This window comes from Eublepharis macularius, chromosome 19, assembly GCF_028583425.1.
Source record: "Eublepharis macularius isolate TG4126 chromosome 19, MPM_Emac_v1.0, whole genome shotgun sequence".
Lineage (NCBI taxonomy): Eukaryota > Metazoa > Chordata > Lepidosauria > Squamata > Eublepharidae > Eublepharis > Eublepharis macularius.
In genome coordinates, this window is record NC_072808.1 from 21,207,344 (window position 1) to 21,229,455 (window position 22,112).

The 22,112-nt window shown below is 49.8% G+C and overlaps 1 protein-coding gene across 1 annotated transcript; it reads left to right on the plus strand.

The window, feature by feature from the left end:
• Positions 1-299: 299 nt before the first annotated feature.
• On the plus strand, positions 300-18,749 carry LOC129346119 (nuclear factor interleukin-3-regulated protein-like). Its single transcript, XM_055003409.1, has 2 exons — positions 300-395; positions 16,412-18,749. The coding sequence occupies exon 2, from the start codon at positions 16,922-16,924 to the stop codon at positions 18,272-18,274; it is 1,353 nt and encodes a 450-aa protein (XP_054859384.1). The 5' UTR covers positions 300-395; positions 16,412-16,921; the 3' UTR covers positions 18,275-18,749.
• The last annotated feature ends 3,363 nt before the right edge of the window (positions 18,750-22,112 follow it).

Sequence of the window (22,112 nt, forward strand, 5' to 3'; positions counted from 1 at the left end):
AAATCTCCAGGAATTTCCCAACCTGGAGCTGGCAACCTTTGGAGTGCTTTCCGACCCGGCGGGGCATGGAAACGCGAGGCGGGCCCTCGCGATGGCTGAACCTGTGCCCGGCTTCGCGCTCGCAGGGCAGCCGCGGCTGGCTCCGGCCCTTCCCCGGCGCCTCCCGCGTGGCTCTCGCCTGGCTCCGGCCCAGCCTCTCCCCCCGCCCCTGCCGCCGCGTTGTGTTGTGTGCAGCGTGACGGAGGCGCTCGCAGAGGCGCTTATGCAACCGGCTGACCTACTAACACACATTGGCCGGCCCGGGGAAGGCAGGAGGGCGGCGGCGGCGCAGCGCCGGGAGGACGCGCGGCGGCGGCGGCGAGAGCGGCACCGCCAGGGACCCGCCCGGCTGGCCGGTGAGTGCGGCGAGAGGGGCTCCCTTGCCCGGAGCCATCGCGTCCCCCGCGCGCGTCTGTGCATGTGGACGTGCGCGCTTTGTTTGGGGGCGAGGGCTCGATGGCGTGCGGGGAGCGTGGCGCGCTCTCCTCTTGGGCAACCTTTGCGCGTGTCCGTCTCGTGCATCCACAATTGGGGTGCATTATCCGGGGGGGGTGTGTCTCCTGGCCAAGCACCCCCGACCCCTCTTGGAAATGAATGCAAATTCCCCAGGGATGACCCCCCCTCCCAAGCGCGTACATACACATAACAACACAACCGTTCCAGCTCCTCCTCTCCTTTCCAGCTTGACCTACTTTTCTCCCCCCCCCCACCCCCTTTGCTTTTGCAGGGCGTGAGTGTTGTGTGTATGTTTGTGCCAGGCAGCCAGGAACTCTGTGATGGAAATAAGCCCCCCTGCAAATGGTTGAAGGGAACATTTTTGGAGATGGAAAAGAGCAAGAGTCCAGTAGCACCTATAAGACTAACAAAATTAGTGGTAGCCACAGCTCACTTCTTCAGATACCATTTTGGAGATGGAACTTGAATTCCTTTTTCTTTTACCTTGGCCAAAGAATTGTATGGGAAACACAGGCTTTAGTTTGAAGAAGGCCATCAAGGTGTGGGATTGGGCTTTGAAAAATGCGATGGGTGCCACTGAGCATGAGCAGACTGCTGTTTCCATGCACCTGAGGAATCAGAGCTAGCTGCTGCACACCTGAGATCTGGGAGGGAGAAAGCAGGTCTAGGGAAGCCGGGAGTTAAGCTCTGGTGTGTGATTTGCAAATCGGGTGGAAACTTCATCTCCCAATGAAGTTGTCTACATGACCACAGGAATGTGTGCAAGGAAATGTGTAATCTGGGGACTGTCTGACACAGCACACAGGTTCTCTTTCCCTCCTCCCTGTCCCAAGCATATATATACACACACATGTTTGTTGCACTTCCCACATGCATAAACAGAACCATGCACATTCCATGTTGTAAAGGAGGACAGAAGGTTCATTAGTCCCCCAGTGGACCAGTGACCAATTTTGGGCAGAGCACCAAGCTCTTCCTGGGGCTGAGGTGCTCACAGAGAATGCTGCCCTAGAGGGTCTTTGGGCTGATCCAGTGAAGCATTTCTCATGTTCTTAAGCAAGAATGCATATTTAGCATCCTTTAACACACGTTAGTTACACAGTTTTGCTGTAACTGTTAAAGGAACCTGAGCATGCCCTCTTGCTCTGTACATTTAAAACACATCAGTGAATCACTGGGACTTTCCCTCCCTTTTTAAAAAGGCCACTGAAGTCAGCCCACCCTTGCCGTCTTGTATAAAAACCCAACATTAAAAATCAAAATTTTGTACCAACACAACTCAGATTTTGCACGCCAGTATTGCAAAATCCTGTGGCCAGAATGAGCACAGTTTTGTACTAGAGTACCTCTAAGGTGGAAAGGTAGCTAGTAAATGTTTTAGATAGATAGACAGATAAAGCTAGCTCATTTGCAGTATTTAATTTATTGTGTATAATCTGTTTCTGCTAATTGGGGGTGGGGGAGGGCTGAAAAACTGCCCCAACCACTTGTTTAGGAACAACTAGTAATCAGCGTACAGCTTAGGAACATTCAAGTTACACAGAACACTTCAGCAGTCTAGAGCTGAAGAAAATATTTTTTCTAGAAAGATGAACAGATGTTTTGTTCATCATGTTCACATCTGGACATGTCTTTTTTCTTTTTTAAAAAAATTGTGACTAATCTGATTGATAAAGAATCCTGTATAGCTCAAAACCTTGCATCTTTGGTCCTCCTTAAAAGTATTGTTTTTCCAAATGGCTTAACAGGGAGTGGCTGATTTTAAAGTGCAGCAAATGACTCTTCTACAAGAATACATCCATAAAATCCTGTTTCACAAAAATGAGAATGACAGAGGGGCAAACTCGTGTCTGTGACCCACAGTTCACAAATAGGCTTGGGTAAATATACAGAAGTATTTAGATAGATTTTGGAGACGAGGTGGTTATTGTCGATTGGTGTGTTTGTGACTAATACAAGTATACCACTAGGGCTCTCTTGTTAATTAAGGAAGAATTATTACGATCTCCTAGATTGATATTCACAATTACTAATATGGTTTAGCATTAGTTCTTCATATCTTCCACTCAAAAGCATGCATTGAAAGGTTACGAAACGCCACCTTTTGCTAGGCAGACAACTTCTTGTATCAGTGCATCCCTCAAGGGATGTGGGGTGCTACATGCACAACTTTTCCACCTTATTCTTACAACAGCCCTGCAAAGTAGGTTAGACTGGGAGAGAGTGGCTGATCTGAGATCACACGTGGTGAGTTTCACGACTGAGCAGGGCTGGTTAAGCCATAGGGAGTGATCTTTGAAGGTATAGTGGGCTGGCATGGTTTGCTGGCTAAGGAGGGCTGGCAAGGAGCCATGTGCAAGTTGGCCATTGATTTAGGAGGCCACTGGTAGCCCCATGTGGTGCTGGCAAGGCCACAGGGGCATCACAGCTTGGCAAAGCCTTCATCTGCAGTCGTCATTGCCGCAGCATAATTTTGATGCAAGTGGAGCCTACATGGCCCAGCCTGCCTCAGGGCTTCCTGGACATTCCCGCTTGCCCCTCCTGCTGAGTGGAGCCTGTGATTCCATGGGCAGAGGCAGAGGGCCACAAAAATGGGAAGCACAAATACTGTATGGGGGATACACTTCTGGGCAGTAGTATATGTGAAAGGGATCTTGGGGTAAGAGTGGACTGTAAACTAAATATGAGCAGTCAGTGTGATGCGGTGGCAAAAAAGGCTAATTCAGTCTTGGGTTGTATCAAAGGGGCCATAGCGTCGAAATTGCAGGAGGTCATAGCCCCTCTCTATACTGCCTTGGTCAGGCCACACCTGGAGTATTGTGTGCAGTTCTGGAGGCCTCACTTCAAAAAGGATGTGGACAAAATCGAGAGGGTGCAGAGGAGAGCGACGAGGATGATCAGGGGTCTGGAGACTGAGCCCTATGAGGAAAGGCTGAGGGCCTTGGGAATGTTTGATTTGGAGAAGAGGAGGTTGAGGGGGGACATGATTGCTCTCTTTAAATATCTGAATGGCTGTCATTTGGAGGAGGGCAGGGAGCTGTTCCAGTTGGCAGCAGAGGGTAGGACCCAATGGGCTTAAATTACATGCAGAAAGGTAACCGGCTGGATATTGGGAAAAACTTTTTCACGGTCATAGTAGTTCAAAAGTAGAATCAGTTGCCTAGGGATGTGGTGAGCTCCCCTTCACTGGCAGTTTTCAAGAAGAGGCTGGATGAATACTTGTCAGAGATGCTTTAGGCTGATCCTGCACTGGACAGGGGGTTGGACTAGATGGTCTGTATGGCCCCTTCCAACTCTATGATTCTATGAGGGCAGAACCAGCAGAAGGGGAAAGGCTATGTGTGAGCCCACCTATCTGTTCCAGTCACAACCTTTCTCCTCCTCCGAGTGCTGGAACCAGGGCTCTGACCGAGGTGGCCAGCTGCCATTCTAGTAGACTTCCCTTCTGTTGCTCAGAATAGGGCTCTGTTACCATCCTTGGACTCCTGGCCCTCACCAGAGGTGGCCCAGAAAACCAAAACAGCCTTGGAGCAGGGTCCGCCTTCTCCAGCTGCCAGACCCCCTTCTGAAGGAGAGCCAGAGAGCTGCGCTTCTCCTTATTGGCCCCACCACAGTATGGGTGGGTGGGCCATAGGCAGCAGCCCACTGAGATTTTCCCAGGTAAATTCAAAGGTTGATCTGCCTTGGTCATCACACTCTCCTGCCAAATGAAGAACATAATTGAAGAGTTCTAGATCCCGTCCTCCTTGGCTCCTCTCCATCTCAGGATTCTCCCACAATGCAATGGGTGTTGCAGCCCATGAACTCAGGCACCCTGGCGTGTTCCGTCAGCATGTGAATCCTCTAGCCCTCGTCCCGGCTTCCAGCATCCATGGGGGAGAAAAATTGGGCTTTCTGCACCCTTCAGGAGGCTGAGTTCAGTTTGGCCAAGGGCTGGGGCAAAAAGGGCCCACTGGGAGCAAATATTGTTTTGGAATGGGCAAAAATGGTGGCCGGGTAGGAAGAGACAACAGTGTGCTCATCTCTTGATGGCCCATTTGCCAATGTTGCCAGTTTCTTTTTCTAATTGGCTCCTACTTTTCTGTCTTTCAAAGCAGCTGTAATACTCTGCAGGGTGGAAAGTGTTGCCTATTGCTCGAAGCACAAAAGCGGAGCAGCCTGTGGTTTGGTCAGGTGGCAACCCCACCTGTGTCTTTAATAGCAGCTGGACCCTGGAAAAATAACCTGGTGAAGGTTTCCTTTCATCTTCATCCCAAGAGAAGCTGCTTCTGCTTAATGCAGGCTACTGGGAAAGGTGCTGTAGGGCCAGTAAAAAAATTAAAAGCCCAGTTTCTTCACCTGTTTTCTGTGGTTGAGAACTGTGGCACCTTGGAGACCAACCACATTTTCAGGGTATGAGCCTTTCAAGAGTCAAAGCTGTTCATGTAGCTCATACCCTGAAAATCTTGTTGGTCTCTGAGGTGCCATGGGACTCAAATTCTGTTCTACTGCAGACCGAGATGGCTACCCACTTGGAACTGTTTTCTATATGAATAGACACGTATTTCAACACGAAGCAGGCTTGCTGTGTCCTTTGGATTCCTTGAAATGCGGAGATTCCAAGGACATTTTGTCTTATTTTCTATTATGCGCAGAAGTCAGCACTGAAATATGAAAATTGAGGAGGGGCCATTTTGAAATTAGTCTCTGGAAGGTACGTAGGCCCGTGGGAGGGGGCCCACACTGCGGGCTCTGGCCTCTTCCGGGAAATTGGGCCACGCTGAGGATGGAAGGAGGATGCAGAAGGATGCGGAAGTCTATGGAGAGTCTTCGAGGGGGTCTGGAGGCCCAGACGGCAACAACAAACCTCCCTCAAGTGGGAACGAGCCATAATGTAGCAGCTAGGATCGAGACCCAAGTTCAAAAACCCTCACAGCCACGAAGGCCGATAGGTCAAGCTGCCTAATTGAGGTTTAGTGACATGTTGCTTGCCAGGTGAGGTGATTTTATCTCCTTTTGAGGAAAAGCTTCCACTGCCCATTTCCACACATTCAGCCTCTATTAAAGGGGCAGAAGGACATTTTTTTCTCCAGTTTGTGAGCAAGTTGGCCTTAGCGACTTACTGTTGTTTGCTTATGAATCCTATCCTAACTTTCCTGTGGGTCCTGTGGAGTTATTCATTTTGTTCTTACAACAGCCATGTGAGCTGGGTAAGGCGTCATAGAATCATAGGGTTGGAAGGGAACTCTAGGGTCATCTAGTCCAACCCCAGCACAATACAGGAAATGCACAGTTACCTCCGCACACATACACCCAGTGACCTTTACTGCATGCCCAGAAGATAGCAAAACAACATCAGGATCCCTAGCCAAACTGGCCTGAAGAAAATTGCTTCCTGTCCCCCAAGTGGCGATTGGCATTACCCTGGGCATGTAAGAAAGGGCTGTGAGAACTGTTTAGGACTAAGCACCACAAGAACTAAGCACTTTGGCTTGCTGTTTTGTGGCTGAGCAAGGTGCCAGGGCAGCTCTTCCCCAATGCTTCTCCAGAACTTCATTATTCTATGCCAGACAGTTTTTTAGGCTTGGTATGTTTGACTTCCAGCTGGCAGTATGAGCAAGCTTGGCGTCAGCTTGCTCCTCATTCTCTAGCCTTCCCAATGCCTTTACCAGCCTTCTTGGCTCTTAGAAATTAAGCAGATGAAATGTTTTCTATCTGTTGTAAGTGTAAGGTGCCATCAAATTGTAAAAGACAAAAAAAAAGCAGCTGGGGAGGGGGGTGGAACTTAACCCCCCAAAATGAATTAAGAACTAGAAAGTTAAATGAATCCAAATCAAAGGGCCCAATATTAAAATTGCTGAATAGAGGACGTGAATATATATCAGTATACTAACATACTTAGTTTAAAAATAATCACAGCCCCAAATATAGCCTTAATTCAGATTAATATCATACAGAAATATCAAACAATGCTCTTAATGCGACCCTGTCTGAATATTCTGTATTGATATATATGGTGAGTGTGCCCTCAAGTCATAGCTGATTTACGGCAATCCCTGGTGGGGGTTTCATGGCAAGAGACTCACAGAGGTGGTTTGCTATTGCCTGCCTCTGCAACCCTGGTCTTCCTTGAAGGTCTCCCATCCAGTTCCTAACCAAGGCCAACCATGCTTAGCTTCTGAGATCTGACAAGATCAGGCCCACCTGGGCTATCCAGGTCCATGTATATATCTATATTCATGTCCTATAGTCAGCAATTTTAATATTGGGCCCTTTGATTTGAATGCATTTAGCCATCGCGTTGTAGCCAACTTGTAGAAACCCATAGAGTTTTCTAGGCAAGACATGTTTAGAGGTGGTTTGCCCTTGTCTGTGTAGTGACCTTGGACTTCTTTGGGAATCTCGCATTCAAGTACTAAAGAAGACTGATCCTGCTTAACTTCCAAGATCTAATGAGATTGGGCTAGCCTGGGCCATCCAGGTCAGAGCTTTCCATCTACCTTTTTGCCATCTTCTGGGCATGGAGTAAAGGTCACTGTGTTTATGTGTTGGGGGTGGGGGGGAGGTATTTGGGAATTTCCTGTATTTTGCAGGGGGTTGGACTAGATGACCCTAGAGGTCCCTTCCAACCCTGTGATTCTATGATTCTGTGATTATACCTGCTCACTTCAACAAAGCCAAACAGCTTTATGGGTTTGGTGTCTGCTATTAAAGGCAGAGGACTGTGAAACCCTCACCTGAGCTTGCTGAAACTGTTGCTGTTGTCTTTGAGATCACAGCCCTATTTTATTTTATTTATTTACTCAGTTTGTAGTCCGCTGTCCCCGCAAGCAGGCTCAGAGCAAATCACATCAATTTAAAAATACAGAAATAAACAGTTAAATCTGATAGCATAAAAGAGCAGTTGCGATTTCACAACCCACTCTAAGCAAACTTGGGCTGCATCACGCAGGCTGGAGTTGGCTCCAGCACTCATTCCCTGCCTGGATTGCAAGAGTCCAGTGGCACCTATAAGACTAACAAGATTTGTGGTAGGGTAGGAGCTTTCGTGAGTCACAGCTCAGTTCAGGCAGCTGAAGAAGTGAGCTGTGACTCAAGGAAGCTCCTACCCTACCACAAATCTTGTTAGTCTTACAGGTGCCACTGGACTCTTGCTCTGCTACAGACAGACTGACACAACTACCCGTCTTGATCAACCTGTCTGGATTGTCTTGCCCATGCAGGAAAATCCGTTTGCAAAGGTTGCTATGAGGCAAGGATGACACAATATTCCACTGTGTGTAGATGCAGCCACATGTCCTCCCTCATGACTATACAGTTTGAGATCCTTTCCTGTGCAGTCTATGTTGTGCTGTCTCTGCCCGCCTCCAAGCATGCTATAGGATTGCTGTCCCCAGGGGTCACTTCGTAGAAAAAGAGCTGGAGGAACTCATTAGCATAGCTCATTAGCATATGCCACACCCCTTGCCATCACCAGAAGTGTGTCATTAGCATGACTGATTTGCATATGCCACACCCCCTGACATCACCTATCCTGGCTGTTTTGGACCCAATCCTGGCCCTTCGGGGCAGAAATTGGGCCCAAAATGGTAAAAAGGGGCTAATAATGGCTGAAAAGGGGCCCAAAATGGTCAGGATCTGGCCGCTGCTGAGCAGGAGAGTGATCCACCACTCATCAGAGGCCTGATCCAGGCCACTTTGGCCCCAATCCAGGCCGAAATGGGCCCAAAATGGCTGAGAGTCAGGTGGGCGGGGCCACCTGTCATGTGACCTCTTTGGGGAACTGCCGGAACTGCGTTCCTGCGTGTTCCCCCTCAAAATGAGCCCTGGCTGTCCCCCTACACTTAGCAGGTGCTTGGTGGGCAGAAATTCAGCGGGTGCAGCTTCGCCATCATTACAATCCCATGTCAAGGAAAGCTGTATCAGTTCAAGTTTCTTTTTGTTGTGCAGCTTGTTAAAAGGGGTGAGGGAGAAGCCTGTCTTACTATTCATGTCTGGAGTTTGCTTGTGCAGAATATTGTCCCCCCCCCCCAGTAATGATGCAGGGAAGATGGAGGAGGAAAAGGTGCGACCCTGGCTCATTTCCAGTACTGGCATGGGAAGCTGTCTTGGAGTAATGTTACATCACTGTGCAGTTGCAGGAAAACCTGCAGAGATGGAGCACAGAGAAGAGGAACCGGGTGTTCGAGGGGTGAGTCACGGTCTTCAAGGAAGGGCCTGTAGCTGCAGAACAAACAAGATCAGGAGCCCAGGAGGAAGTCTGGAGAAGAGTTCACACCCACAGGCAAACGGAGGTCGACCCTCCCAAGGGGATTCCGCCATTGCTGTCGGGGTACTGAAATCTCTGTCCAGAAACGAAACAGGGAATCAGAACCCAGTTACTTATAAAAACATAGCCAGCCCAAAGTTACCCTTGAGATGGCTTACATAAATAAAAATATTAAAAGCATCGCACAGATAACATGGTTAAAACAATATGTAATGAAAACCTGTTGTAAAACCACAAAATATTTGTCTCCAGGTTTTGTGGAACAAGCTTTTTCAGGGGTTGACCAGGTCTGGTAGGCAGCCATATCTAGAGAGTGCCAGAAACATGGTACCACCACAAAAAAGGCCCTGTCCTTTAGCTTTGAGCAGGGCTGTATCTTGAAGATCCAAGGGGACAGCCCCACTCCCCACTCCCCCCATGATCCTGGGGAGCAAGGAGCTCCACGTGGAAAAGAGTGAGGGCAGTAACAGACACGGTCGGGGAACCCAAGGGAACAGAATTCTGCTTTCAGGTGCCAGCCCTAGTGAAGATAGGAAACATGTCCTTCCACAGGGAAAGATTGCCTCCATTTTCTGGGGACATTTCATGGAGCTGCTATAGCGTCATGGTTAAGTGGTTAGGTTGCGAATTAGCACTCTGCTGGTTCAAATACCACTACTGCCATGAGCTCAGCAGATGGCCTTGGGCAAGCCACTCCTCTCAGCCCTGGCTTTATTGTGGGGATAATAATAACACTGATCTTTTCCTCCTTTCTGAGTGGGGCACTAATCTGTCTAGAAGAGCAGCATATAAGCACAGTTATTTTCTGTCTTATCTATTGCATTTTTAATCCTGCGGTTCTCCAAGGAGCTTAGGGCAGCATGTGTGGTTTGCCTGTCTCCCGCTTTTCCTCACAACAAGGCACAAGCTTACCCAGATCCCGTTCTAACACTCTGACCTCTCCTGTTACCACATGCTGATTTTCGTATGGTTCATGCTACAGCAGGACTGGGCCAGTGACATGAGATTCCTGTAGGTCTTTGTGGTGGCGCTTTCCATCTGACTTCTGCGGCTATTAGCACCTGGGGTTTTATTGCTAACTCTTTGGCAGTTGCCATTGCTCCTGCCAGTTAGACCCACACCTGGATTGTGTGCTTGGAACTTGACTCCCCTTTCATGTCAGACCCATGGCTTCTGGGGGTGGGTGGGCTTAAGTCCTAACCCCCCTCCCCCGCATCATTTTCTTGGCCAGAAATTGCCCCAGAGACCTGCTGTTTGCCCTGCTGGGGAAGTGTAATGTGTCTTGATGGTGTGCTGTGGTCTTGATCCAAACGGGGCTAGCATATGCCTGGGAGAGAAGTTCTGACCATGAAGCTCCTAGAACAAGCCAGATGGAAACACCCTGGGCAGCTTCTAGGGCATGTGAGTCGGCTCTGTCCTGAGAGCAGAATCATAGGACAGAATCATCGAATCATAGGGTTGGAAGGTACCTTCAAGGTCATCTAGTCCAACCCCCCTGCACGAAACAGGAAATTCACAAGTACCTCCCCTCCCCACACACCCAGTGACCCAGAAGATGGCAAAACACCTTCAGGATCCCTAGTCAAACTGGCCCAGGGAAAATTGCTACCAGACAATTTGTTGCGCACCCACCACGTCAGTAGCATCCCAGGTTGTAGGAATGAAAGCAGACAAAAAACCTCTCCTAATGTGAAAAAGAAGTGGTGGGGAAACTGTTTTACTGTCAGGCAGTGGCTGAAGCACAGAGGAACAATGAGGCTGTCATCCCTAATAGTATCTTTCAGGGCATTGGCATGAGGGTGCCGGAGGCATCTTAGTAGTGCCCACTGACTTGTGCAGCTCTGGTGTAATAAGGAAGGCCTTATTTCTTCAACTGCTGTTCCGCCTCCAACACAGGGTTGCCAAAAACCTGGAGAAAAAATGTCCTGCCCCTTCAGCAGAGGTTTAATGGGAGGAAACAGGCAGCTGAAGCTTTTCAGGGCTTGAAGGTCAAAAACATCCCAATACGGCTTTGTTAAGGAGGGAGGACATTTTCCCCCTCCAGGTTGTTGGCAACTCTACTCCAGCTAGGATTACCAGCTGCCCAAGAAAAACCTACCTCCTCCTGCTCCTGTGGTGTTAGGAAGAGGTTTAACGTGCAGAAATCGACAGGGAAAGCTTGTCATGATAAGGCGCTGCAGCAACCGACCCCACAGTTGGACAGACTGGGGGGTCTGTCCAGCCTCAGACTGGACGGTCTAAAATCTCTTCAAGGAAGGACACTTTCAAGCCCCCCCCTCCAAGGCTTCGCCCATATCACCGGTCTGTCAGTGAGCCTTCATCTCCTTCCTCTCCCTTTGGCAGGGTGATCTTATCGCTCCACAGGTGATGTCCACCATCTGAATAAATGATTGGATCTTGGCAAGAGGCTAGAGGGCCACCTGACAGCAATGCTGATTCTGTGAACCTGGGCAGATCATGAGAGGGAGGGCAGGAAGGGCTGCATCAGTGCTTAGTTCTTGTGGCCCCTTCTACATACCCAGGGTAAGGCCAATCACCACCTTGGGGGCAGGTAGCAATTTTCCCCAGGGCTGTTTGGCTAGGGAGCCTGACGGTGTTTTGCCATCTTCTGGGTGTGCAGTAAGGGTCACTGGGGGTGTGGGAGGCCGGTAGTTGTGGATTTCCTGCACTGGGCAGGGGGTTGGATTAGATGACCCTGAAGGTCCCTTCCAACCCTATGATTCTATATGGAAAGCTCACAGTACAGGACATTAATTCCAAATGACCACAAATGTGGTCTCTTATGAATGCAATGGAGTGGCAGTCCCATTAACGAGTGCCCCCTCCCCACCTGTGCTCTGTTGCATCTGGTGGTAGAGAGTGCTGTCAAGTCATAGCTGACATATGGCAACCCCTAGTGGGGTTTTCATGGCAAGAGACTAACAGAGATGGTTTGCCTTAAGGACTAGTTCAACAATACCTTACATTAACTCATATCCAAAAGGATAAAAATGAGGGCTTGAAAGAGATAGTAATCACAATAGCTAAATGGAACCTCCATATTCAGAGGCAATATATCTCGGAATACTAGTTTTGGTGGAGAGTGCCCTCAAGTCATAGCCGATTTATGGCAATCCCTGGCAGGGTTTTCATAGCAAGAGACTAACAGGTGGTTTGCCATTGCCTGCCTCTGCAGCCCTGGTTTTTGTTGGAGGTCTCCCATCCAATTACTAACCAAGGCTGACCCTGCTTAGCTTCTAAGATCTGACAAGATCAGGCTTGTCTGGGCTATCCAGGGAAACAGGAAACTAGAATTCCCTAACAGAGAGCCCTGTAGCAGGAAACAGATCAAGATGGGTAGCCATGTTAGTCTGCCTGTAGCAATAGAAAAAAGCAAGAGTCCAGTAGCACCTAAAAGTCTAACAAAATTTGTGGCAGGATATTACTCGCTTTTGTGAGTCACAGTTCATGTCTTCAGCTACAGCTAGCTACATTCTAGCTGTATCTGAAGAAGTGAGCTGTGACTCACAAAAGCTCATACCCTACCACAAATTTTGTTAGACTTTAGGTGCTACTGGACTCTTGATCTTTTCAACTGTAGCTGGAAGAGAATCTTATGCGCCTCCCGGTCTGAGCCCCCCCCCCCCCGCCCTCGATGTGACAGATCCAAAGCTAGAGCATTCTCCAGAGACGAGAGGCCTGAGGACCTCCAAACAAGGGAGAGCCCCCCCTCCTGCCCCCTCCTGCCCCCATTGCTGAATCGTCGTTACCATTAAGAGTTTCTCCTGTCGCTTAGCCAAGCTCCCCTGTGCTGTAATTGAAGCCCATGAAATCCAATTTTGCTCTCTCGAGTGGCACCAAAGAAGTCTTCGCCCTCATCTGTGTGCCAGCCTTTCAGACAAAAGGAGACTGTGTGCCCCGTCAGCTTTTCCAGGATAAACACACCCATTTCTTTCAACCTTTCCTTGTAGGGCTTGTTCCTTAGACCCCCCTCCCCCAACCTTCTTTCTTGCCGTTTCCCAAACCTGTTCTGTCCTTTCTGATCCATTTCTTTACTTTCAGAATTTTCTCATCCTCGCTGCCTTTTCTGTCTGAGAGTCTCTAGACAGGGCTTAAGTTCTAAAATGACTGGTGGGCGAGAGGGTTGGGGCTTGGGCTATCTGCAGTCTGTCGTGGAGGTCATTTCCCATAACCCCAGATGTGTGACAGCTCGCCACTGAATGAAAGCAGTCTGCTTATGCTCAGTTTTGTCTGTTACTTCCTATCTCCCAGGACTGATTCCTGGTGTTTAGTGGCACAAAAACTGTGGTTGAGAAAAAGTGTAATGAGTGATTTGACTCTGAAGTACAGGCCCAGGGCTCAAGGAGCACATCAGTCTGTGGGGATGACCTTCTTTTCAGGCTGTGGAAGTCTTTCTGCCCCGGGAAGATGACACAAACTGGGAAGTAGGTCATGGTGCTCTTCGTGCCGGGGCTTGCAGCATCCTCCTTGCACACACCCAGGCCTTCCCGTTGGTGGCTCCATGTGCCAGGTAGACACGAGGCCAAGCCCTGCGGGCGGATCAGGGTGTGTGATTCAGGTTGTTTAGTTGGAAACTGTTTTTCTTGCCCTGACCCAGAAAGAGAAGCGAAGTGTGGGGGCAGGGAAAGGGCTGTTGGAGCAGGCTGACCCTTGCAAACCAACGGCAGTGAAGGGAGCTGGAGGCAGGAAGATCAATAGATCCCGATGCCTCCACCCTGTTGCCCACACTTTTGGGGCTGTGGCTTACTGTTAGAGCACCTCCTTGGCATGCAGAAGGTCCCGGGTTCTATCCCCGGCATCTCCAGCTAGAAGAACCAGGTAGGAGGTGATGTGAAAGACCTCTGCCTGAAACCCCGAGGAGCCACTGCCAGGACTGACTCTGATGGACCGACAGTCGAAAGACAACTTCATGTGTTCCTAACATTACAACTTTGTAGTAGCAACCGTGGCAGCAAGTGGGAGACTCTATCATTGTGTTAAAGGAAAGGCAAAATTATCTTTTACAAAACGTCAGAATTGAGAATTTCCTCCCTTCCCTTTGCTCAGGCATCATAATATTCTTTCCTCTCTTGCAGCAAGAGACTTAAGACACACCAGTAGCAGTGTGGGATGTCAGGTCTCCCGTTGTCTCCACCCCCACCCCCACCCCCACCCCCGTTGCTCACACCCACACTTGTCTCCGCTCGCCTGGTGCTGTTCCTGGCCCATTTAACTTCCCAACCCACCCCTAGAAATCTCTCTCAAACCTTCCAAATAGAATTTGCTCCCAGCTGTTTGCCCACGGCCTTACCATCGCTGCGTACCAATACACCCCGTGCTCTGACCTCTGCACTGTACCCGATCATTTTTCAAGGGCTGTTTTTCTGGGTCTAGTACAGAGTGTTTTGGGGGTGGGGGCACAGATTTGGAGGCTGGCTACCTAACACAGTCTCCTTTAATAATCTGATGACATTTTGACTTTGGACCGTGTGTTTTTCTTCAGTGAAAACTTTTTTTTTAACTCACAGTGGGAGGGAAAGAATTATTTTGCAAGAAGAGAAAGTTTTTCATTTTTTTAATTACGTTTTTGTGGCAAACGACTTCTGCGAAGAATGGGAATATTTGGTTCAGATTTTTCTCTCCAAGCTTTGGTGAGTGCTTATTGGGTTCCTTCTGGCTTTCTTTTCTTTTTGAAATGCAAAGTGTTTACACATCACAAGCACGTACTCATCATTTCTTACATAGAAATTATCGGTGTGAGGAAACGTCACACATGAAGCGGCCCTTAGCAACAACCGAGGCAGACAGCCACCTCCAGAGAGGTTGGCTGTGGGACGCTCTGTCCACCTGGTTTCTTCGTATGTGCTGTTCTGTGGCCCTCACTGTAGGGTTGCCAGGTCCAGGTTGGGAAATTCCTGGAGATTTGGGGGGTGGAGCCTGGAGATGACAGGATTTGCGGAAGGGAGAGGCCACGGCAGGGTATACTGCCATACAGTCCACCCTCCAAAACAGCCATTTTCTCCAGGGGAACTGATCTCTATGGCCAGGAGACCAGTTGTAATTCTGCGAGATCTCCAGCCACCACCTGGAGGCTGGCAACCCTACCCCCATGGCATCACAGCATGCCAGGCCTAGCAAAGACCTCACAGATGAGCCCCAGACTGCTTGCTGCCGCCTCCCCCACCCTTTCCAGGCAACATCTTCCCCGCCTGCCTGCTTCTATTGTTTCCTTGTGCGGGAACGGTTTATAGGCCAGTAGGTTGTTGGCATCATGCCTTTGCTCGCTTTCTGGAGCGGGTTGCGCAATCTGCAATCATCAGACCTGTTTTGACTACCTCGCCTGATAAATATTCAGTGTTTACTGACCTATATTCCTGCTGCTTGCGCCTGATGTGCATAGATCACATGCAAGGGAAAGGAAAGGGGGAGGGGCCCAGAGGCGGGCGGGGGGGGGGAGCGTGCCGCTTGGTACACATGGCCTTGGCTCTCTCGGCATTCCTGTGCATGTGTTACGGTGGGGAAAAGGAGCACAACTCTTGCCATTTCATGGCTTTCCTTCCACAACCCACCTGCCTTGTTGGCCTCATTCCTCAAAATGGGGGGAGACAAGCACTTTTTTTTGTTTTTCTAGCTATCTATCAATGCCCCCCCCCCCCCAGCCCATACATACACAGAGCTAGCTTACAGTCAGAGCTAGGGAGTGGCTGTGTTTGTGGGTGAGGAAGAAAAGGATTAGTTGCTTGTGAGAGAGGAAGGAACAAGGGAGCTCTGTGCGTGTGATGGATTGAGAATGAACTACGAGGCAGCGTGTGTGTGTCTGTCTGAGCGCATCAGTGAGTGAGAGGTGGCTGCGTTGTACACATCAGGACTTGCGAGAAGAGTGTCGCCCCTGTGTAATTCCAAGATGGAAGGAGAGATTGGTGTATGTGGTTGAATGTGTGAGGTGAGATGGGGTTAGTGTGTGAAAGAAAAAGAGGTGTGTGAGTTTGGTTGTGTGTGGAGGTAAAAGGTGGCTCCATCCCAAGACATTTTTTTGGTTTCTGAGGCAGAGGATTCAAGAGGGACCCAGCTCCTTCTACTAATTACTCTCCAGTCACAACCCTCTTGGGCATGGCTCCCGGTCATGAACTCCCAGGTGCTTGTGGACCTTCTTGGATAGACTGTGCCTGGCAGTTCTGATCTGCCTGCCTTGCGCTGCCATCTGTGAGGGCACCCGAAATCTGCCCCCCGACACGATCCTCTTACCTTCCAGGGTCATATGGCCTGGCTAGCATGACATTTGTGTATCGCTCCTTTTCTTTGCGCTCTCTCTCTCTATGTGTGAGTGCTCTCTTTGTATGTACTGTTTCTCTTGTTTGTAACAGAGTTTGTACTATATATTTGTGTTGCCTGTATAGTATAAAGCGGGTTTGTGTATTGTGCTTCAGGCACTTGGCCATCTATGCCCCATGCAAAAAATATATGTGTGAGAGTGCTGTTCTTTTTTTTGGAGGGGGGGGGTGACTCCACCCTTTGTGTGCAACCACATAGCCCTTTCTGGAGAGAGCTGGAATGTGGGGTGTGGCCCATGTTTGCCATTGGCTGCTGCAATGTTGTCTGAACCTGCCAGATTATGTAAACGGAGCTGGAGGTGTGTGACAGCACCCGGCAGAGATGTAACCCCCTTCTTTTATGCCCTTCCTCCTCCAGGCGTTTCTGCTGCCTTCTGGGCCTGACACAGCTGTTGCCGCTGACTCTCTTCACTTCTTGCTGCTCCTGGCGTCTGGCAACATCTCTTCTCTCAGAGCCTGCAGAAGTACAGCTGCAAAGACCCACATGTTTCCAGTGGACTGAAAGATTTTCTGCCGGTGTTAAGCCAGGGACTTGCAAATCTATGGCTTCCAGCTGAAGAAAGCTGAAGGAGAGCCAGCGGCGGTGGGTGTCTTAGAAGATGGTCTCTCTGTGCTGGGCAGTCTCTCTGGCCTTGGTGGGTGCCTGGAACCCCATGAACTGTGGCATGAGGAAGATGGCTCAGGGCCATATTGGAAACAACTCCCTTGGCAATACCACTTGGTAACACCGTTTGGTTGTAGAGCTAGAAAGAAGCCTCAGTTCTGGCATCCACAGCAATTGAGACAGAAACATTCTAACAGCAGACAGACGTCTGTCCTTTGGTAGTTGCACAGGTGGAGGGTAGTTCTTGTCGCTCTCCCTGGCACTATGGAAAGTCTCAATTCTCCCACCTTGTGTGTGGCTGGGAACTTCCCTGGCTTCCCGCACGACGGCATGATTCAGCGAGCCCGGGCACTCAAGAGCAAGCCCAGTGCCAACTGCAGGCGAAAGCGCGAGTTTATCTCTGATGAGAAGAAGGATGCCAGCTACTGGGAGAAACGCCGGAAGAACAACGAGGCGGCCAAGCGCTCCCGGGAGAAGCGGCGTTTTAACGACCTGGTGCTGGAGAACAGGGTGATGGCGCTCAACGAGGAGAATGTGCGGCTCAAGACCGAGCTGCTGCAGCTCAAGTTGCGCTTTGGTCTCATCAGCACGGCGGCTTTCATGGAGAAGAGCCAGCAGCTGAGCACAGCCAGCCCAACCTCTGCTGGGCACTTCTACGGGGCCAGCGAAAACGGTATGTACTCTGGCATTCTGTCCCGGTCCCACCATTCGGAGGACTCCTCTGAGACGGAGCAGTCAAGCCGGGACAGCATCAGTGCGTCAGTGGCCAAATATTCGCCCCGAGGATCCCTCTCTGATATGTCGGACGGTTCGTCACGGGGCAGCCCTGTGCCTCAGATGCTTGGTGAAGTCCAGGTGGTCAGCCAGGCCTATGGGGAGCCCCCCCTGCAGCCCCCTTCAGAGCTCAAGGGCCCGGTTCCTCGGGGCGTCATCCTCTTCAGCGCCAACGGTTTTACGGCTGTGGCCCCACCCCAGCCTCTGCTTTCGAACCAAGAGGAGCAGGCAGAAGGCTGTGCTGTTGAGACGCCCAGAAGCCCCAGCCCAGCAAGCAACACCTGCTGCCAGCCGGAGGATGCGCAAACTCACCCTGGCTACTGCCCCAAATCCCAGAGCTACAGCATGGCTGCTGGTTATTTGGAGGGGGGCCTGGCTGAGGCAGAGAGCGAGCAGAAGACGGGAGAGCCCACCTCTCCCTTTGAGGGCTACTCCAGTGAGGAGAGTGGGGAGGAGCTCAGCTGGAGATGCTCGCCTGCTCCCTTCACGGGGCTCCCGGATGCCCAGCCTGACGTTAAGACAGCAGCTCTTCCACACAAGCTTCGCCTCAAGTGCAGGGCACACAGCAGTGGCATTCAAGAGCTGTTCCCTGGTCCTAGCCCTGTGCCAACCGTCTGCTGTCCGGAGACCCCCACAATGCCGGACTGGGAAAGTGACCGGCACGAGGAGATGTCGGCCCTGGTACGGCAGGCGTTGCTTCTCAAGGAACAGCCTGCTTCGGCTGGGACTCTGGAGAGACTCTTGTGCCCTGCTGCTGTGCTACACCCAGACAATTCAGTACCCAAGGAGCACGCCAGCGGGTGGGAGGATGGTTGCCATGACAGTGGCCTCAGGCCCACTTGAAGGAGGTTCAGGTGTGAGTTACGATGGGATTTTTGTATTTTATTAAAATGGAGCGGATGTTTTGTGCAAAAAAATTCGACAGGTGAGTCTTGGATTCCGAGCGTTCTCAGATCCCAGGGTAAGAATACAGTTAAGCAGGTGCGGGACATGAAGGGCCTCTGGCTTGGTCGAACTTGAATGGGGCCGAGCGAGAAGAGAGACTTGCAGAACTGCGCAGGGTTCTCCGCTCTGCCAGGCCGAGGATTCTGTGCGTTGAAGGAATTTATCCCACTGGGCTCAGCCGCTGCAAGGCATTGGTACTTGAGACCATTTTGGGGATTGGTTCCAAACGGAAACGCTGAAAAGTTGTCTGATTCACCCATTCCCAGATATCTGCAGCTGGGACAGATGGTGGATCAGAGACGTTTACATCATTCTCGGTGTCAGGAACACTTTTAACAGGAATATTTGTGTTTCAAATATTGAAATAAATGGACAGAAGACTTTAGAAAATACTTAGGAGTTGCTGAGTGTTACTGGGATGGGGGGGGGGGGGAAATTGCCAAGAAGGGGTGGGGCATATGCTGTCTCCGGATTCACCAGAGTGCTTGGATTTCTTGTGCTTGTGTTATGCCTTTCCATAAGACGGCTCCATAATGGGGCCAAACAGCATCAAAGTTTGTGCAAACTATGTGGATGTTATGAAATATTAGTACTGAAATATGCCATTCTTAAAAGATACCCAAAAAACAGCCAAAGGCCAAGCACGTGTTCCCTGGGAACCTGGCAAAATAAGCAAGGCAGGCCCAGCACAGTCCAAGCCATGAGAAGACCTTCATGCTTGAAAAGGATTCCTGAGAGGAGGCACTCTGTAAGGTCCTGAAGCTGCCTGGAACATTCTGCACGGGGCACTTTGAAATTTAGCCTAGAAACAAATTAGCAGCTCGCACCATTCTTTCCCCTTGTGGCCTACTCTGTGTATCTAGGTAGAAGCCACGTCAGGCTAGTTCGCACCTCAAAGTCCCCCTCTGTTTTGCTCGGTGGGGATGAACCCACAGGTTCCATAATTTCCCTTCCTTCCCTCTGGGAGCAGAAAATTGCACGCAAGTTTCTTTAGCAGGTGTTTGGATCAGAGATGCTTCAGGGAGTCTGTGCTTGTGTGTAATGACGATGAATAGGGGCATGTGCACATTGAGGGCTGGGTCTTGCCTGATGGATTTTGATTCTGACAACTGCAGCTTGGTCCAAGCCCTTGTAAAGCACGTAACATTTATATCACTTAGAGAAAGTGATCTTATCAGGAAAAGTACTTATCAGGAAAAGGATTCTAGAGTGGACCATTTTTTTTACTTTGCAAGGAAGGGGATGGTGTCCCCAGCTGGAAAATCCCAGGCTAATAGAATCATAGGGTTGGAAGGGATCTCCAGGATCATCTAGTCCAACCCCCTGCACAATGTAGGAAATTCATAACTTCCGCCCCCCCTGCCAAACTCCCCCAGTGACCTTTGCTCCATGCCAGGAAGATGGCAAAACACCAAGAGGATTCCTAGCCAAATTGCTTCCTGACCCAAAAGTGGTGATCGGCATTACCCTGGGCATGTAAGAAGGGGCTGCATAAAGACCCCCGAGTCCTGGTTTCGGATCATTAAAAAAGTGCTCCAGATCAGACTGGCAGCCCAGCATCCCCTCTCCAAGTGTGGCCAGGATATTTTAGGAAGTTCCCAAGAAGTTCAGAAAAGTAAGAGCTGCACCCCCCGCTCGTATGGTTTGTTCTCCAATAACTGGTATTCAGAGATATATTGCCTCTGAATATGGAGGTTCCATTATTGTGATTACTATCTCTTTCAAGCCCTCTTTCCCCCCCTTTTTGAGTATGAATCAATGTAAGATATTGTTGAACTGGTCCTTGAGGATGAGCACCATGTATTTGCATGTATTTGCACATTTCCATGGGGGAGAGGCCTGAGTTGGCTACAAAAACTGATCTTCTGGGATGCCGGAAGAGTAGTTTTTAGAAATCTGACCAAGGAACTGAGCTCCTTTAATGTTTCTGGTCTTCACATGCTGTGGCAATGCATCGCTTCCCATTCTAGAGCAGTGTGTGCGCAATTGTGCCATCTTGGCCATGCAACCAAACATAGCCCTTAAGCCAAATCCTGTCCTCTGGCCTTCTGCCTCTCTCTGACAGCAAAGACTGGAGACCCCTCCTTGCCCAGCCCCGTAGTTCCTCATCCAGCTGCCTCCCTAGGTCAAAGCTGGATTATCCAAGATTAACAAGGCCAGGAAGAAAGTGACATCAAAAGTAGGTCATCGGCTCCCTCCTCCTCACACAGCACGCACGCACGCGCACACACACACACAATGCTTGAGGGTGGCTGAGAGCGAGTTCTGCACCCGTCAGAAGGCCCAGCCTGCGTTGCCATGGCAGCACTGGCCTGGGCTAAAAAGGGGGCAGCTGGGAGAGGGGAGGGAGGGAGAGGGCACCGTGTTGCTTTTCTCAGCCTACAAGGACACTGGCCAGATTCAGATTCCAAGCAGCCAAGGGCTCTACCATCTAGGGTTGCCAGCCTCCAGGTAGTGGCTGGAGATCTCCCGGAATTACAACTGGTCTCCAGGCCACAGAGATCAGTTCACCTGGAGAAAATGGCTACTTTGTGGGGGTGGATTCTATGGAATCATGCCATGCCAAGGTCCTTCCCCTCCTCAAACCCCACTTTCTCCAGTTTTCTCCAAGTTTCACCCTCAAGATCTCCAGGAGTTTCCCAACCTGGAGCTGGCAACCCTACTACCACCCTACCCCTCCACAGCTGGCCGTTGGGCTGAGACCGAGAGCAGGCAAAAGAGCAAATAACATTTCCTGGCCTTGACCCTGGGCCACTGGCAGCATCCCTTACGCTGCAGATGAGGGAGTGGTGGATGGAGAAGCCTCACCCACTTAATTTGTGTGTGCCAGGTGCCTGTGAAAGGACCAGTCAGGAAAAACAAAACCTGTTGCCCTCCCTGTAGACAAATGAAATACAAATCAGAGCTGAGATTTGGCATAAAGCAAATTAAATGCCTCACCCTTTTGTAACTGAAAACCTGAATTTTAGAACTCAGTGAGACTGAATAATATGTGCCAGGTGGTGGTTGGCATCCACAGCCTTGCGCCCCGGGCAGTATTGGAAGGAAGACAGTTGGCTGAATTTCCACTCAAATGTCTTCCTTCCTCGAATAAAGCTGGCTGAAGCCAACTTTCTCCGATGTGGAAGTTCTTCAGCATTCTGTTTAACCACCCCCAAGAGACTTCTGTAAATGCCCTCCTGCATGCATATTGCAAATTTTGTTAAGAAAACCACTTACATTTCACCTCAATCATGTCATAGCACAGGGTTGGCCTGTCTAGCATGAAGTGACGTGTGGGAAAGTCTCGGCTGGAGTAAAAGTCTTCCTTGAGAATTGGGGAGAGGACCCTTCACAGGCAATGTAGCCCATGGGAGAACGCTTGACTCTATTTAACTGCTCTTTTTTCATTTATAAAAATTGGTGTGTTTTATTCCAGGGTGGATTTGATTTAAATCAAATCGATTTAAATCACTAGTCAGTAAGACTTGCTTTAAATCATGGTTTTCTACATAAAGACTCATTCTTTCTGGTATAATCTGAATATCTACAACCAGATGAAAGTTTCATTTTTAGAATAACAACTTTTCAGATTAGTTTTACAGTTATATCAAAAATTACTGATTTGGTTATACAGGGAAAGAATAATATGATAAACCTCAGGCTATACACACAAAGATCCAAAGACTTGTGGAGTATTCTGCTCAAAATATTCCACTTTCATTTTGACTGCTTGCCCCTCCCTCCTCACACTTAG

Bases quoted from the DNA above. Each gene is read 5' to 3' on its own strand.
- LOC129346119 (XM_055003409.1), top strand. From the start codon at position 16,922: ATGGAAAGTCTCAATTCTCCCACCTTGTGTGTGGCTGGGAACTTCCCT.